General features: G+C 38.0%; 1 protein-coding gene across 1 annotated transcript in view; it reads right to left on the bottom strand.

Annotated features, from left to right (window-relative positions):
- Window positions 1-18497, bottom strand: part of EYS (eyes shut homolog) — a 1110009-nt gene that overhangs the window by 981010 nt on the left and 110502 nt on the right. The window contains exon 2 of the mRNA XM_074819828.1: window positions 1669-2532. Within this exon, the coding sequence (XP_074675929.1) occupies window positions 1669-2532 (864 nt within the window). The remainder of the gene's footprint in view (window positions 1-1668; window positions 2533-18497) is intronic.

The raw sequence follows: 18497 nt of genomic DNA, 5'->3' as shown, positions 1-18497 counted from the left end.
TCCTCCATGACATGGAGATAATTGTTAGGTAAGAATGTATCTAATCATGCTGCACTCTCTGGTAGTCCAATTCTAAACCTGTAAGGAACTGAAGGAAGTAATGTCTCAAACATTCATTGACACAGAAAACCTCAAGGACAAGCTGTGGCCTTTGTGATTAGTCTAAGGAATGTCACCCAAGGAAGCAGGAGTGTACGAAAGGATGCACCCCCCCCCACTCCCTTGCAGTTGTATTGACAAACTCCTTAGATAAGCCTCAAAGAGGGGAAATGTGGACTGAGTGAAACCAAATGTTTCTCATGAAGCACAAGGACCACTAATCATTGGCTCCATTGTGTAAGCCCGAAGAGGTGACAAGGCCTGATAAGAGATGAGCATTTCTGCCCCTGAAATCGGATGATTGCTCAAGAAGCATGAAGTCAGCAAAAATCTGTGGGAACAGAAGAAAAACCAAAGGTGGGCAGGGTGAGTATGACCACCGACTCAATTGGACAAGGGGTGGTGTACCCCATTCCCCGTCAATGCATGCGCAGAATCCATGCTCCACGTTTTTTCCTCATCTCTCATAAAAATGAGTTTGTGGAATACCTGCCCCTCCTCGTCTAATCAGCTAATCAGCTGATAAGATGAACTTAAAAGACAGCAGAAAATTTTGCTCTGTATGCACCCACTGCCTAAGGTTACTGGACCTGAAACAATGCTGGATCCAGGGGTGGTGATCTGGATTTTCTCTCCTTTCCTTTCTTTTCTTTCTTTTAGATTTATAACAGACCACATTGCTTATTATCCTTTTCCAATTTTAAATTCTTTTCTACCACAAGTAAAAAATTTTAACCAGTCGTTTGGTGTCGCTTCACCTTAATTTAACCTGAGGAGATCAGGTTGTGACTCTCTGGGCTTCCTATCCAGATCGTGACAAAAAACAGATTCAGTTTCTCCAATAGGTTTTGGGTAAGTACTGCAATATTTCCTTGATAAATTAGGTGATTTATTTTCATTTGTGAAATACTTAATTTGGTGATAACAGTATGTTTAACATATTCCTTTTGAAAGGAACTTTACAGCACAAAATAATCTGGAAGAAAAGAGTAAGTATTTTCTTTTGCTTGCTTTTCTAATTAAATGTGTGACTTCTCAATTAAAAATGAATTTTGATTTTAAAAATTTCTCTAATGTAATTTAAAATGTCTTCAAACTGAAAAGGGAGGTTTTGTGGCAGGTTCAATGAAATACTCATCTCACAAAACTGTTTGCTGTTTTTCAGCATTTTGGTTAAATTTTTCTGGGGCGGATCTTACTCTACATCATTTATGTTATTTGGTGTAGAATTTGAACTGCTGAAAAAACAAACAAAAAATCAGTTACTTCTGTAAGTTCACAAGTACTTACCTATGTCTCATGCTTTAATGGGAAAGAAGCATGCTAAAATCTATTCTGTTTTTCACCACAATGCACACAGGAATGTAAGCAAGTACAAACTGTCTTCTAATGACTGCACAGTCTCCTATAAGTGACTATATGTAAAACAGACTCAGTGCAGGTGGGGTAGTGGCAATGGACAACCAAATTATTCAAAAACCTTGCTAATGATGTCCTAACTGTCTTATTATCCATTAAGGAAAATGTATTAACTATGTAATATTTACTCTTAGAGAGGAAAAGAAATACCTGAAAATTTTGGAGGACACGTGCATTCATAAGAACCTCCAGAAAGTTCTGGTTTCTCAGTGCAGGAGGCATTGTTCTGGCAAGGTTTAGTGGAGCACATATCAAAATTCTGGCAGAATCTTCCAGAATACTGTGAAAAACAGTGGCAATTATATGCTTTTTCCCAAACATGGCTTAGACATTTTCCATGCCCAGAGCATAATGGTGCATTTGGAGACTGTTGGCAAAACTGCTGCTTCACAGTTATGTTCAGACGAAGGCCCATGTTGCACAGGAGCGGGCCTCTCTTATGAAGCTCTGCAAAGTAATGAGTTCCAACACCAAGCCAGTTAGGGTCAACCTGGTGTAGTCCTCTTATCTGGCAAACAAAAATCAACTGCTCTTGAAGAAAACCAGCTTTAGGGCAGTTAATAAATTCTTCCTTGGAGACATTTACCAAATTCATTCCGTAGGACTGGAATGATGGCTCAGAGGAGATGAAGAGACTATCACCTAACTGAAGCTGTAGCGGGCATATCTGAGGGATACTGAGAATTCGTTCTTCTGAGATTTCCCCAGTAATACTCTTATTCATATTCCAGCATTCAGTGTAGAAGTCTGAGCAGACATTTTCCCTTGGTGTCCATTTTATTACATTATGGTTTGGTTCCACTCGCCATTCAGCAGTCATCTGCCTCTCACATATTACCTGCCCATTTACAATGCATAGTTGAAGAAAGCACACTAACATGCGAACTGCTGATTTTGTAGTCATTGTTTCACCTGACAAATGAGAGTTGTCTTTCACACCTGCTTCATTACTGAGTGTAGCTTCAGAACACTTGTTCCTTAAGGTTCGTCTGTATTTTCCGTGGCAGCCTAGGACTTCAAACAGAGAAAACTATTTGTTTTCACACCAAATATAGTTGAATATCAAATCTTCATTACAAAAATAGAAAATATACAACAAAGCAAGGTCTACATCTAATTACACTGATGTGAAACTATAATAAGTCCAATTAACTGATCAGAATTACACCACTGTAACTAAAGTCAGATTTTTCCTATTTCTACTCCTGCTAAAGATTTGATTTTCATTTAGTACATTTAATTGTACTTGCATGTGGAAGAGAAAGAGCTTAAAAGCATGCTTTCCATATTCCCTTCCTCTGTTGACAAAAATAATGATAACAAAATTATCTGTGGCAAAACTAAGTAAACCAGGACGTCTAAGCTCTAGTCATAAGCTTTAACCATAGATGTTTTCCTGATGTTTATCAACTATACTTATTTTCAAAGTATATACCTGAAAACCAATGGTCCTTGAACATACACTTGAGGTTTTTGATATATCACAGTCAAAGCTAGCAGACTACAGAGTCCACTAGGACTATTTGTGGAAACCTTGATCTGGAGAATATTAAATGATTCAGTGAACAGTTGAAAATTAGTATAATATCAAAGGGTGGTGTTCAGTCTCTCCTATTGTCACCTAAATTGGAATGAAAACATCTAAAATTTAGCTAAGTTCTATCAGTAAATTGCTGTGCATGTGAACCTGTCTCAATGACCTCTGTGCAGCAAAGTGACTAGCACTGTTTAAGCCTTTGAAGGTACCAGAAAGGTGTGAACTATGACTAACTAGTAGTAATAATAGCAGATTTGAGGCTTAGAATATTAAACTCAGAAGGGGTAGAAACTAGATTTTGATCCTCCTCCCAGAACAGTTCTTGTTTTAATTTAGTTACTGAATCCAAATTCTGCCTTTAAACAGTTGAAGTACGCTAACAACCTAGCTCCACAGCCAAGCAAGTACTCTAATTTCTAATTCCTCTCTTTGTGTCTATGTTTCCACACCTGTGAGATAATTCCCCATAGAGAAAAAGAAAGGATATGGACCTACAAGAAAGCCACTAACCTTGTTACAGAATACTCATAGTCTTTCTATTTTGAGACCATTCCATTATCTTCAGAATACCGTTAGATAATACCATTAGATAATGTGCTATCAAATGTGTAGTTTGGATCATTTAGCATTTTTTCTTTTAAAGTAGCAGTGTTTAACTATTATATGCATTACAGCTGCTATTATATCTGTCAGTATTATCAGGTCTAAAATCAATGCTCTATATTACTGTATATTTAGAAATCCTACATTCAGCAGCACATCTTTACATACCTTTTCCATAATGAGATTTTCTCAGGGGTTACTAAAATATATGTATATAAAAGGTTATTTTACTCTTTAGACACACCAAAAAGAAAGCTATTGCATGTCTAATGTAGAAGAATTTTTTCCCACTTATATTTTACTCTTCATTCATGTAATTATGCATAGTTCTGATATCATATACAGGCTTCATTTTTACTGGTAAAATGTGCTTCCTCACAAAATTTACATGGGATAAAACTTCTGAACTACTTCAAAATAAATAATCAGTAGTATTTTAACAGTTGACACTGTCTTCACAAAAATCATTATTAGTCTTCATGCAACTGAAAGATTATTACAGCAGTACTAGAATTAATAATGTCAAGTAAACAAATACATCCTGTAAAAGCAGTGGAAAAACAGGGGAAGATGGAAAAGAAGTATCTAGAGAGAACAAAGATTGGGTTTTTAGCAATAAAATCAAGAGGAAGAAAAGTTGTATAGCGTAGAGTGTGAAAAGTAAAGAGCTATGCATAAAATAGAGTTACAATATTAACATACATGACTTAGAAAATCAGCCAAGAATTTAAATGTGTGCAAAATACTGATGCCATGACATGAGACAAAATTATGTCGAGATTCAATTTGAAAGTGATTATGATAACTGTTATATTTTAGGTCTGGTTTAGGCAAGGACAAAATCTTCCTATCTATAATTCCAGATGCTTCCATGTAATTGATGAAGACTAAGAGAGTCCAAGACTGGGACTTGTATGGACACACAGTAAGATACTTGAAGAAAATCTAACTCTTAAGGCTACATAAGGCTGCGTGAAAAGCAGCACAATGTTCTATTTTTTACTAAGGGAAAACTAAAGCAAAAAGGTTTATGCAGAACCCCGGGGAACTCATTTAAAAGCAAAAATGAATCCCAAGTTATTTGCATTCCAGTCCAGTATCTTAAAGATTATTTTTTCTTTCTATTAATAAGAGTTATTAAATACTAATGACAAAAATAAAGTACCTTTTAAGCAAGATTGAAGAAATACCCACAGAAGATATCTGACTCTAAAAACCTCTCAGGAAAAAAGAATCTATCAAAGAAGACAATAAACCAGAAAACACTTAGGGACATCATGTCACCATGTTGGGGCCAGGAATGAACCTTCTCTTGCCACCTCCCCACATGTCACACTCACACTTTGCGGACTGTGTGCCTGTGTTTGAGGTAGCTCTGGTAGACCTTGGATCAAACTGCTGTGAAAACAGCTGAGAGGGAGCTGGTGGACGGGCTTGCTGGGGGTCCCCCACCTCACTCAGAAGCTGCATTTAAGCTCAGGCTCTCACCCTTGGTCCTAACCTGGGCTATGCTGCAAGTGGACTGGTACCTGACCTTACACCTATCTTATCTGGCCTTGACCCTGACCCAAATATTTGACTTACTTATATTTGGCTTGATCTCAGGACCTGTCTCCTCACTGTGGACCTGCCTGGGAACCACTGGACTGTTGACTGGCACTGTGTGCCATCCCCAGGCCCACTCTGTGCTTCTGACATGGGTGCTGTGGGACAGTGCCCCTTGTCACTGAGGTCACTGTCATTCTCCCTTCCCAGCACCTCTCCTTTGCAGGACAGCCCACACTTGCTGCTCCTTGAGGCTGTGATATTATGCTTGCTTAATTTCTGATGCATATTTAAAAGCATAAGATTTCAGCATTACTTAATATGTAAACATAATATAGGAAATGCCACAGATTATAGTGCCTGAACAATTTGACTTCCACCCTCTGTGTGTTTTACAATATGCACTAACCGTCTTGATGACATACCAAGTTGTCCTTTGTATCCTTATGATTTTAATCACAAAATTAATAATTCTTAGGAAATGATGCATTATTTATGCCAATTTTCATTCTTTGCAAATGATCCTTTCCTTATTACTATACACCATTCAAAACATACAGTGTTTGTTGACTTATTCGTTTGTTAATATGGTTTTCTAAAATATTGAACATGCTAGAAAGTGAATTTACCTGCACCTCAAAATACAGAATCTTTATTTCTACCCTATAGTTATACCATATCTATAGACAGAAGGAGTGGTGATGCAGCCGGTGCTGAAGTTAGGAGGCTAGTCTTTTACTCACCAATCCATACAATATCATTGTAGACATAACAGTATTGAGTCAGGGAATTTTATTTGACTCTAATTTATTGCTAGCTGTTATGGTTTAACTCCAGCTGACAACCAAACCCCACACAGGCACTTGCTCACCCTCCATCTGGTGCGATAAGGGAGAGAATCAGAAGGGTAAAAGTGTGAAAACGCATGGGTTGAGATAAAGACAATTTAATAGGTAAAGCAAAAGCTAGGCACACATGTAAAGCAAAAGAAGGAATTCATTCACAACTTCCCACCAGCAGGAAGGTGTTCAGCCATCTCCAGGACAGCAGGGCTCCATCATGCATAACCATTACTTGGGAAGACAAACGCCATAACTCTGACTGTCCCCCCCTTCCTTCTTATTTCCTCAGTTTTTTGTGCTGAGCATGATGTCATATGGTATGGGATATCTCTTTGGTCAGTTGGGGCCAGCTGTCCTGGCTGTGTCCCTTCCCAACTTCTTGTGCACCCCCAGCACACTCACTGTTGGGGCATTGTGAGAAACAGACAAGACCTTGACTCTGTGTAAGCACTGCTCAGCAATATCGAAAACAGCCCTTTATTATCAACACTGTTTCGGTCACAAATCCAAAACATAGCCCCATACAAGCTACTATGAAGAAAAGTAACTCACCAGTACACCAGCTAATATAAAATTCTATTCAGTGATTCTGATATTGAGAAAAAGAATCACACAAACACTTAAACAAACAGATACATAAACACCTGTTACTTCCACACCCAAACATCAGTTTGAAGTCTGGTCCAATTCCTCCAGAGTAGTTGTAGGAGGTTGAGGTGTTGTATGTAACACATTTTTCCTGGCTGCACTGTGCTTAATGGATTTCTAATGCTTAGGTCCTTAATGTCCTGGCCCTGGTATAGGTTGACCATGGCTGCAGTCTCTGAGGATGTGCCTATGCCAGTGGTATGGCGTGCCTCCCCCAGCATGTCTCCAGCCCCTAGCAGCTACCTGTGCCTCCTTTGTACATATGGCTGAACAGGGCCATGAGCTGCTCTGGCTTGGCAGTTTGGTGCAGGTGGGTTTCCCCACCACTCTTTATGTCAGTCCCAGAGCCCTTAAGAACCATCCATAAAGAGCAGAAGTTGGCTTATGGCCTGATACCACTACAACCCTGATTTGTTAAAAGGAGGTTTAAAAGAGGCCAATGGTGTTAAATGTTCATAGAAAAGCAGAGACTGATACTTTATTGGAGACAGAGAAAAAATGTGTACCATTAATCAGGGCTTAAAAATAAATAAAAGGGAGCTGATGAGGCTAAACCGGAGGGTATGGGAAGGAAAACAAGAAACAGACCCTACAATCTGCAAGTCCCTATAAATAAATAAAATAAAAACTTCACAGACTCTGGTAGGTTGAATGTGAAAAGGTAGATTTATATAAAAACACTAGGGGGAAGAAAAGAATTTGAAGAGCAAGTAACAGTATCAAAAGCAACAACAAATCTCTAGAAAGACAGAAGTAATAGAAAGTCTAACAGAGACCCTCCATGACCAACAGACATTCTGGGTACAAAAGGAACATTCAGGGAGATATTTAGAAAAACTAAATTATATGTCATTATATTCACTATGAAAGGGTTTGATGAGACGGGTACAAATAATTTTTTAGGGTTTCAAGTGTTGACAGAAGACATTTAAAACAAAACATATAGAGTCAACTGCAACAGTGAACCAGATTCCATGAAATATCCAGTTCTAAGGGAACTCAAGAATTAAATAGATGAACAAGTTGGTGAAGAGGGCTTTAAACTAAAGTTGTTGGGGGAGCGGAACCTCAATCCATCCCAGTCCTATCAACTTGATGCCAGTGCCAGCAATAGATACCCAGAGCCTGGAGAGGGATCACAGGTCAGCAGGAGAGCACCTGAAGAGTAGCACAAAGGAATTCCAGACAGTAAGTCAACTTCATTGGCAGCCCACCTTAAATGCCTCTATACAAACACAGTAGCATGGGGAATAAACAAGAGGAGCTAGAGACCTGCGCCTGCCTGCAGGGCTACAATGTTACTGGCATCATAGAGACGGTGAGATGGCTCCTATGACTGGAGTGTTGGAATGGAATTATACAGGCTTTTTAGGAAGGACAGGCAGGGTTGATGAGGAGAGGGTGTCGCCCTCTATGTCAATGACCAGCTGGAGTGCATGGAGCTCTGCTGGGGGATGGATGAGAAGCCGACCAAGAGCCTATGGGTCAAGACTGAAAGGAAGGTAGGGGCAGATGTTATAGTGCAGGTCTGCTACAGGCCATCCAACCAGGAAGACTGAGCAGATGAGAACCTTTATAGATAGATAGGAGCAGCCTCATGTTCATAAGCCCTAGTCCTCATGGGAGACTTCAACCACCCTGATATCTGTTGGGGGGACAACACATCAGGGCATAAACAATCCAGGAGGTTCCTGGAATATGTTGATGATAACTTCCTTCTCCAAGTGATAGAGGAGCCAACGAGGAGAGCTGCTATGCTGGACTTTCTTCTGAAGCTCAAAGGCAGCCGTGGTTGCAGTGACCATAAAATGGTGGAGTTCAAGATCTTAAAGGCAGTGAGGAGAACAGCAAGATTGCTATCCTGGACTGCAGGAGAGCAGATTTTGGCCTCTTCAGGGATCTGGTTCACAGAGTAGCATGAGATAAAGCCCTGGAGGGAAGAGGGGCACAATCCTGACAAAGGTCAGGTAGAAATGCCAGGAGGCCTGCATGGATGAACAAGGAGCTCCTGGACAAGCTCAAACACAAAAAAGAAGCCTACAGAGAATGAAAGAAAGGACAGGTAGCCTGGGAGGAATACAGAGAAATTGTCTGAGCAGCCAGGGATCAGGTTAGGAAAGCCAAAGCCCTGATAGAATTAAATCTGGCCAGGGACATCAAGGGCAAAAAAAAAAGCTTCTGTAAGTATGTTGGTGATAAAGGTAAGACTAAGGAAAATGTGGGCCCTCTCTGGAAAGAAACAGGAGACCTGGTTGCCTGGGATATGGAGAAAGCTGTGGTACTCAAAAAATTTTTGCCTCAGTGTTCACCAGCAAATGCTCCAGCCACACCATCCAAGTCGCAGAAGGCAAAGGCAGGGAATGGGAGAATGAAGAACCACCCACTGTAGGTGAAGATCAGGTTCAAAGACCATCTAAGGAACACAATTGAAGGTGCACAAGTCCGTGGGACCTGATGAGATACAACCACAGGTCCTGAGGGAATCGGTGGATGAAGTGGCTAAGCCACTGTTGATCTTATTTGAGAAGTCCTGGCAGTCTGGTGAACTTCCCACTGACTGGAAAAGGGGAAACTTAATCCCTATTTTTAAAGAGGGAAGAAAGGTAAACGCAGAGAACTACAGGCCAGTCAGTCTAACCTCTCTGCCCGGCAAGATCATGCAGCAGGTCTTCCTGGAAACTATGCTAGGGCACATGGAAAATAAGGAGGTCATTGGTGACTGCCAACCTGACTTCACTAAGGGCAAATCATGCCTGACAAATTTGGTGGCCTTCTACAATGGGGTTACAGCATTGGTGGATAAGGGAAGAGAAACTGACATCATCTACCTGGAATTGTGCAAAGCATTTGACACTGTCCCACATGACATCCTTGTCTCTAAATTGGAGAGACATGGATTTGATGAATGGACCACTTGGTGAATAAGGAATTGGCTGGATGGTTGCACTCAAAGAGTTGTGGTCAATGGCTTGATGTCCTAGTGGAGATCAGTGACAAGTGGCGTTCCTCAGGGGTTGGTATGGGGACCAACATGGACAGTGGGATGAGTGCACCCTCAGCAAGTTTGTTGATGGCACCAAGCTGTATGGTGTGGTTGACTCGCTGGAGGGAAGGGATGCCATCCAGAGGGACCTTGACAGACTTGAGAGGTGGGCCCGTGTAAACCTCATGAAGTTCAACAAGGCCAAGTGCAAGGTCCTGTACATGGATCAAGACAATCTCAAGCACAAATACAGGCTGGGTGAGGAGTGGAGTGAGAGCAGCCCTGCAGAGAAGGACTTGGAGATATAAGTGGATTGAAAACTGAATATGAGCCAGCAATGTGTTCTGATGGCCCAGAAAGCCAATCATATCCTGGGCTGTGTCAAGAGAAGTGTTGTCAGCAGGTCAAGGGAGGTGATTCTCCCCCTCTACTCTGCTCTTGTGAGACCCCATCCAGAGTACTGTGTTCAGGTCTGGGGCCCCCAACATGAGAAGGACATGGAACTGTTGGAGTGAGTCCAGAAGTGAGCTGAAAGATGACCAGAAAGTTGGATCGCCTCTCCTGTGTAGATAAGCTGAGAGAGCTGGGATTGTTCAGCATAGAGAAAGCTCTGGGGAGACTTTATAGTGGCCTTCAAGTAGCTAAAGGTGGCCTACGTGAAAGATGGGGAGGGACTCTTTATCATGTAGTGTAGTAATAGGACGAGGTGTTACAGTTTTCAATTGAAAAAAGGTAGATTAGATATAAGGAAGAAAATCTTTACTGTGAGAGTGATAAGACACTGGAACAGGTTGCCCAGAGAAGCTGTGGATCCTCCCTACCTGGAATTGTTCAAGGCCAGGCTGGATGTGCCTTTGAGAAACCTGGTCTGGTGGATGGTGTCCCTGCCCATGGCAGGGGGGTTGGAACTATATGATCTTTAAGGCCAACCCAAACCATTCTATGATTCTATGAACTCATTTCTGTGTATAACTTCTTCTTAAAACTATCTTGGTATGAAACATTGGGGAAGAGGCAGTATAACTCCTGTAAAACAACATCAGGCCTCAAGAGACTTATTGGAGTTCTCTGAGGACTATTCATAAACAGAATATTACAAAATCACTCAAAAAAATTTGGGATTGTGTCTTTGTCTGTTATAGTATATTTGCTGCGAGATAAGAAGAAAGAAGAAAGTAACGTATTTTATATAATTTAAATGTAATAACCATCTGTAGAATCAAAATACATTTGTCCTTCCTCACAGTTCAGTGCTCTACTATGCTGTTTCTTAATGACCAGTGAAACTTGAATTATTTTCTTTTCAGTGTTATCACCTCTTTTGGAACAGAGTTGAAAAGTGGATTCCTGTGAATCTAGTTTATCTTCTCACTGGTGATTGAAAGAGATGATAAAAGAATGAAGGAAAGCTTCATGTTTGGGGGAGAAGGTTCAAGAGACTGGTGGGGCACGCACAGTAGGGACCTAGGTGCTTGAAACTCTTAATGAGTAGTCACAGGCCTCCACAGTGATGACAGTACTTTCTAAGGACTAAAACACACAGAGTTTGAGGTAAGCCATAAATTCATTGAGATGACTGGAATCTGTGATTTGCACAGTGCAATACATAAGAGCTGTTAATAAACCCTTTCTGCGTATGTTCTGTCTTCCTTTATTTTCTCTGTTAAAAAGCTTATAATCAAACATGTTGTTTGAATAGAACATGGTTTTATTTCTTAGCTTAAAACCTTTGGGGGAGCTTATTGAATAGATGATCTATTCAGAGCATGCCTGTAGAAAGTAAAATTGCTTCTCCAGTTGGTGGAGGATGTGTAATATTCTTGTCTCTGTCAATATGCTTCATACAGCACATTTTTCTACATTCTCTGAAGAACTTACATCATCCTCTGATCTACACAGTTATACTACTGATGCAGTGGCACAGTGGGTCACATTCACATTTAGTGAAAACTGTGGTCATAGTACAAGCTAGAGAAGACAAGGACATATTCAGAGTTTATATCTCAGCCAAATGTGAAGATAATTTCACAAGCTACTGAGAATGGCATTCATTCCCCCTAGTCCCACTGACTTCACTCTGCTGAATTTCACAGGTTTGCTGCAATCACTGATGATGCTTATGGTGCCTGGGGGGAAAAAACATTGCTAGAAACATTAACAATGGAAATTGCTAAGGAACATACTGTGTTTTTGTGATAAAATTCCTTTCTAATATTCCTTAATCTAAATACTAATTTACAGAAGTCATATTTAGTTAATTGCACTACAGCTGTATTAAAGGAGAGAAGATGGAAATATTTTTAAATGTGTTTTGTCCTTTAACACTGCTGTACTTGACAACACAAGGTCCACAACAATGGGCAAGAAACTTCAAGCCCTTTAATAGTTATAGTGCTATCACAGAACAAGGTCCTGAAAGTGACCATCAGTGATGACGATACAGAGCATTAACACACACTGAAGCATGTATGGAGTGCTTACTTCACTTACATTCCTTCAATCAGCTTCCCTGATTAGTGGTGTATGAAGAATGAAATGAAAACAGATTGAGTTAGAACAAGATATACATTTCTCTTGCCCATCATCATGCTACCTTTGCTTTTGGTATTTAAACTTTGAAAATATTTAGTCATGCCAGTAAAGAAAGTGCAAGCTTTTTAAAAATGGAAACAGGATTTTCAAGGAGAATGAATGAAAAGTATGATGGGCAACATAAAGCTGTAAGAGGATCCTAAATACAAAAGAAAACTTAGCTTTATTTACTTACCGTATACAGAAATAATATGTAGGTTGGGAACCAAAGCCACCAGTATCTGTGTTCTGCCACTGACCACCGTGTTTACTGCTCTATTTGCCTTGAGGTTTCTGTTTCTCTGCAGTTCCAGACAGTATCACTTCTGTTGATGATTTTATTGTTCAATGCAGAAACAATTTGTTTTATTAAACAATACTTAGGAAGGCAGCTAGATTAGCCATCTGTGTTCCTTTTTACTTCTTTAATCTTGAATACTCAACTGTTCTAAACATTATTTGTTGTACTTAATACACTGTGATTCATGAATGAGATGTTACTGCTGTGCAATACCAAAGACATGGATTTTAGAGATATTTTTTTTTTCTTCTTCATTACTGTTTCTAAATGTCAAAAAATAAAAATATTAGAATTTCATCAGAGAGGTGAGAAGGTCAACCAATAGTTCTTCATTCCTTTTCCCTCATTTAAGAATCTGCTTAACCAAAATAAATAAATACTATATGCTAATTTTACTTTTTAGAAGATTTACTTGAATTTTCTTAGGGAAACAGTACTCTTTTTCTGTAAAAGGCTGAACAATTAAACAGTTTGAGATAAAAGTACTGCTGATGTAATTAAATTACCTATGGTGATATCAGACCATTTTATAATATAATAAATCACAAAACATATGAAGTACCTAACACTCAGCTGATTGGAATATTTAGACTAGTTTTATTGAATTTGAATTGAGACTTCTGTAAAAGATAGTTAAAACCATCAAAAAAAAGTTAACGGATTGTATAGTAATGAACACTGTGCCATGAGTACAGTTAGACCTTGAATGTTAGTGTTTCTCAGTTGAAAAGAAGATACTAGATCATTAAAAATTCTGTATGTAGAACTATTTATATGTGTCCACTTATGCCTGTTTTTACACTAAAACTGACTCAGTGTTTTATATATTGCAATGAATGCACTTTTGAAGTTAAACAAATGTACTATTACCAATAAGTATTTTTAATGTCTTTCCTTCAACTGTACTTAAAATCCGACTGAAAAATCCAGATGCAGTTGGATAGTAGATTATAATTTGTCTTTAAAAGCCCGAAACTTTCATTAATATTTTCCCAACATAGATTAGTAGTTATCCAAATTGCTAGACTTAGAAAAGATCAATTTCAGATAGCATAGATTTTCTTACAAATAAAAAATAATTACAGATTTCACAAACAATTTTGTCTTTTGATCTTGTTTCTAGGATTTGTCAACACTTTTTCTTTTCTACTAGGAAAAAAGTGGCATATTTCTAAATTTAGAAAGTAATCACTAAGACAACTCATACTAAATTAAGATCAACTGTACATTAACTACCACGTAGGTGTATTCTTAAGAATCTCATTCTTCTATATCTTTTACACCTTTGTATTCAAAATCTGGAATCATATTAAGGACATAAGTCTTCGGTGCAGAGCACATTGATCTTTACTGCACTTGACACCCAGATCCACAAATCAGTTTTAAATCAATGATGACCTTGTTTCCATTTCTTTGAGGTTTTTTGAATTCCTATAGCAGGTATTTTATAGGTGCATTTACAGTAACCTTTACACTAAGATCAGAAATATACTTCTGAAACCAACTCCAAATCATCCCCTCTTAGCATACTTTAGTTCACATAATGTAGCAATCTCAGAACAAGTGAACCTTCATATGAAACAAACCTGAAATAAACACTTCAAGAATGTATTTAGTGCACTCCAGCGACTAATGGATGGTTGATTCATATGGGTAGGGCTAGTCTGCAGTAAAACCCCTGAAAGAAGAATAGAATGGATATCAGGTAGCTTCACTGCTTCACTTTAAAAATCTTCTCTTATTGCTCCACACTGCTTGAAAATGTAGACATATCTGTGAACTAAATGTGAACTAAAATAGAACTAATTTCCTAAACTATCCAAGGAGTTAAACTCTGTTATATTCAACAGAATTGTTCCCTAATTAGAGCAAAGGAATTAAGCCCAATCTGCCTGAAAACTAGCATAAATCTTGAAAAGAAAATTCATTTTTGCCAACTCCAGCTAATTTAGGTCCAGTGAATTGGCCTCAACACTCTGTTAGAGAAAGTATTATCCTGATTTGTTCATTATTAAGGAACTATATTCATCAAAGACTGCTTGACTATTGCAGTCTATTTTATCTGTAGTTGAGGACAGAAAGAAAGAGCAAGATTATTTGATACTCCTAGATGTCCTTCTTAACTGAAAAATGAATCAGCATAGGAGCAAGCCAGATGCTAAAGGAAGGCTCAGTTCTTTTTTGAATTTGTATCAAAGTATTAAGGTAGGGTCATAGGAATATGATTTCACTTTTGTCCTTTGTTTGTAATTTTTTCCTTTTTTTTTTTTTTTTAACTGCTAGAATGCATTTTTTTCATGATAAAATAGACCCTTATCCTACTAAATGGTTAAAAAAAGAGAAAGATTGGAGTTATTAACAATACTTAAGAACCAAACAGTATTATTTAAGAGCTAGATCAGTATTAAAATATAGTAATATGGTAGGAAGCAAAAAATGTAAGATACAATAGCTATGTTTATAGTAATAATCAAGTATCAGCTTATTTTATCAGTTCTGGAAGTTGGAAAAAGACATTGATCTACACTGTTAATTTGTTAGGTTGGTTCTTGGAATGACTGTGACCATTACCAACTCATACTTTAACAGTCAGTTCTCAAGCACAATTTGTGGGATGTCAGGTCAAGGATCATTCCCAACAGGCAGTGGGAGTGCAGACACATTTTCTGGAAGCTAAAAAAAACTTATAGTTTGGATCAGTCAGACAATCCCATTAAGTCTCAAGACTAGACAACAGGCTCTGGAAATATTCAGTTACTAGAAAAATGTCTCCAGGCCTTTAATGTAGGATATGATTATACTATTTCAGGGAGCTGGGAAGCACAAGAAAAAAGGCAATGTCTATGTCTATCTGAAAAAATAATTGCCGAGAATATATGACCCAGAGTACATGTCCAGAATATATGACTGCAGTTTTATTAGTATTTTGAAAAATATTACACACAAAAGCAAAATAATTGGACCTGTGAATAATGACAATAAATTGTATGACTCACAATATTTAAAGGTTCTGAATGATAATTATAATTTCAGTAGTGTTGTGTTTTACTTAATCCCAGTCATTATGAATTTAGATTCAGCAACTACATTTTTCTTGTAAATATTCCATAGCTGCCAAACATGCACCAACAGCACATGCAATATGTAATCACAGATAAATATTTAGGTTAACATACTGATGAAATCTCCCTCTTAACACAATGTGGAAATAGAATTGTAGAATCATAGAATCATTTAGTTTGGAAACGACCTTTAGGATCATCAAGTCCAACAGTAAACCTAGCTCTGCCATGTCCACCACTAAACCATGTCCTTAAGCACCCTGTCTACACATCTTTCAAATACCTCCAGAGATGGTGACTCAACTACTTCCCTGGGAGGGAAGTGCATACACACAGGGAATGTATACTCACTATAAGTAACAATGTTTATAATGTATATTCCTAATAGGTCTTTTCTGAAAATTCCTAGTAGAGGTGACAGAAGCTTCTAATGATAGAACTAACAAAGTCATTCCACTTAAAATGTTAAGATTTAATACATTTGATACCAAGTGTACAATGGTATATCTAGGCAACACGAGAAACTGAATAACTAGTTTATCTTTGCTAGGATTTTGCAAATTACTACTTTACAAGGACAACAAGAATTAAACCACATTCCCACTGTTCCTCCAACTACATTCTCATCTAGACTGACTTGAAGGGCTTGTTTCTAATTATGGGGAATCTAGCTTTTTATCCAACTTGCTAGCTGTACTATTGAAAGCTTAAAACAAAGGTAATTAATGCTGTCTATGATAGTTATGTACCATTTTCGGTGTTTTTAGTTGCCTCCATCATAATTCTCCTATGAATTCACAGAATAAAATATATGGGGTATCTATATTTCAGGGGTAAGAATGAAAAGTCAGAACACTCACCATTCTCACCATATTTACTTTGAAAATCCCAAACAAATAGGCAGATGATTAAATCTTCCTAGGACTTTAGAAGTCACTATTAACACTCTGAATATCAGCCAAGCCTTTACAAGTCACTGTCAGTAAACTGAGTTCTATCTATATGAGTTAAGCTGCAGCAGGTGCACAGGGAAAGTCTTTTTCACATACAGCACAGAAAAATAAGGTGATTTTCAAAGCTAGACCTTCCACTAGTCAAGATGAGATGAATAGGATTTTAATCTAAATTTTGAAGAAGGTATCATGTGGATTGCATAAGAGAGTTTCAGTCTTGATGTCAAAATGATATGAAGAGCTAACAAATATAATGTTAGAAAGGAACTTGCAGTTATCCTAAAATCTCAGCTGAAATGGACACTTAGGGAGGAGTCAAGACTCTACAAATGATCCTCAAAATCAGATTTTAGCTGATGATGGGATAAAAAAAACCTGTGGATAGAAAAAAAGTATACAAAAGTAGTGTATCAACACTATTCTCCAGATTCTCATCACAAATAATGATCACAGTGAGTTATCTTTTGCTGACATGTCTTAGTGTTCCTGGAACAGTATTCAAACTCTCTACTTGTGAGGAAGCAGGTATCTTGCCACCTGTTTCAATTGCAGAAACACACTATAGGACAGAAATTTTTATAAAACTATGATGAGATTGTGCTTGAATTTATTTGCCTGAAAAGATCTGGTTTGGACTTCATACTGCTTTTATTCAAGTGGTGATTTTATTCAACTATACTTGAGTTACCAGTCAAAGCAGCAATGCTCCCTGGCTCAGAGGAAAAAGGTTACTGATGCATTAAAATTAATTTACATTGGTATCTGTACATTGTTGTTGATTTTTTTTTTTTTTTTAAACAACATTGCCTCAATGGCAGAGTTTGGATGGATAAAATGCATATATTTTACTCAGACTCTGATCTCAGAAAATTAATTTCTCACACAACTGTGAGAGATTCCTTGCTGTTCTCCTGATCATTCATGAAAGAGGTGCATGTGCCAGAGTAGCCTTCAGCTCTGAAGGAAGAATGCAGACCAGAATTGTCAGAGCAAAGCAGAAACTGGTTCTTCAATGTTTCCTGCTGAGAGCACTTCATTTTTCCCAGTAGGTTTTGGTAAAACTCAGCAGAGCTCAGGGAAAAAAATAAAATAATTAAAACCAAACCAAACCAAAAAAAAAAAAAAACCAAAAAACCCAACAAAAAAACCCCACCAAAACCCCAAAGCAAAACTAATACCCATTGTGTAATTGAATGGTATACATTTTCCTGTGGTTCAGTAATTTTCAGAGGTCTTTTGGATAGAAAAAACTATACTGTTCTCTCTAAGATAGTAAAAAACCCTGTCTGTATTTCTTGTAGTCTCTGAAGCCTCCTCCCTGTTATTTCCAAGATCCTTCTGGCTCTGTTCATGCTTGACAATCCTTGTTTACCATGGTTCTTGCTGCATTGCAAGAGCTTCTTCAAAAGCTCCTACTGAGCTGCAATCAGACAAAACACGATCTTTCACTTTTTCCATAGAGGTATCCATATGCATCAGTTAGGACAAGGAACATATATAACTTTCTTCTTTGCTGCCCAGCCACATTAACTTTAATCTATTATGTAAAATACAACAAAATACAAAGAAACAAACAAGATTGATCCCATCTATCACAAGTAGAGGGAGACAGATGTATCTTAGAGAGAAACCTATAGAATTAATTGGTCAAGTTGAGAACTATATCAAAAGTTCTAAAAGCAAACCAGACGATACATTGTTCACCTCTTGATAAGAGTGTAAAAATAAATGTTTAATCTGAACTGAAACACAAGAACTTGATAATTTAAGAACTGAGGAAAGAGTTTCTGGGTTTCCAAGTTTTATTATTCTTATTTTGGTATTAGATATGTTATGCAACATTTGAAATGCAGACACGGGAAAGTTTTACCTAAATTCTAGATTTTTTTAGCCTGGGTTACAAATAGCATCAGTCACAGTGGTATTTTTAACAT

The sequence above is a fragment of the Strix aluco genome, chromosome 3, assembly GCF_031877795.1.
Source record: "Strix aluco isolate bStrAlu1 chromosome 3, bStrAlu1.hap1, whole genome shotgun sequence".
Classification (NCBI taxonomy): Eukaryota; Metazoa; Chordata; class Aves; order Strigiformes; family Strigidae; genus Strix; species Strix aluco.
The sequence above is the reverse complement of the archived record's forward strand: the minus strand, read 5'-3'. Positions and strand labels throughout refer to the sequence as shown.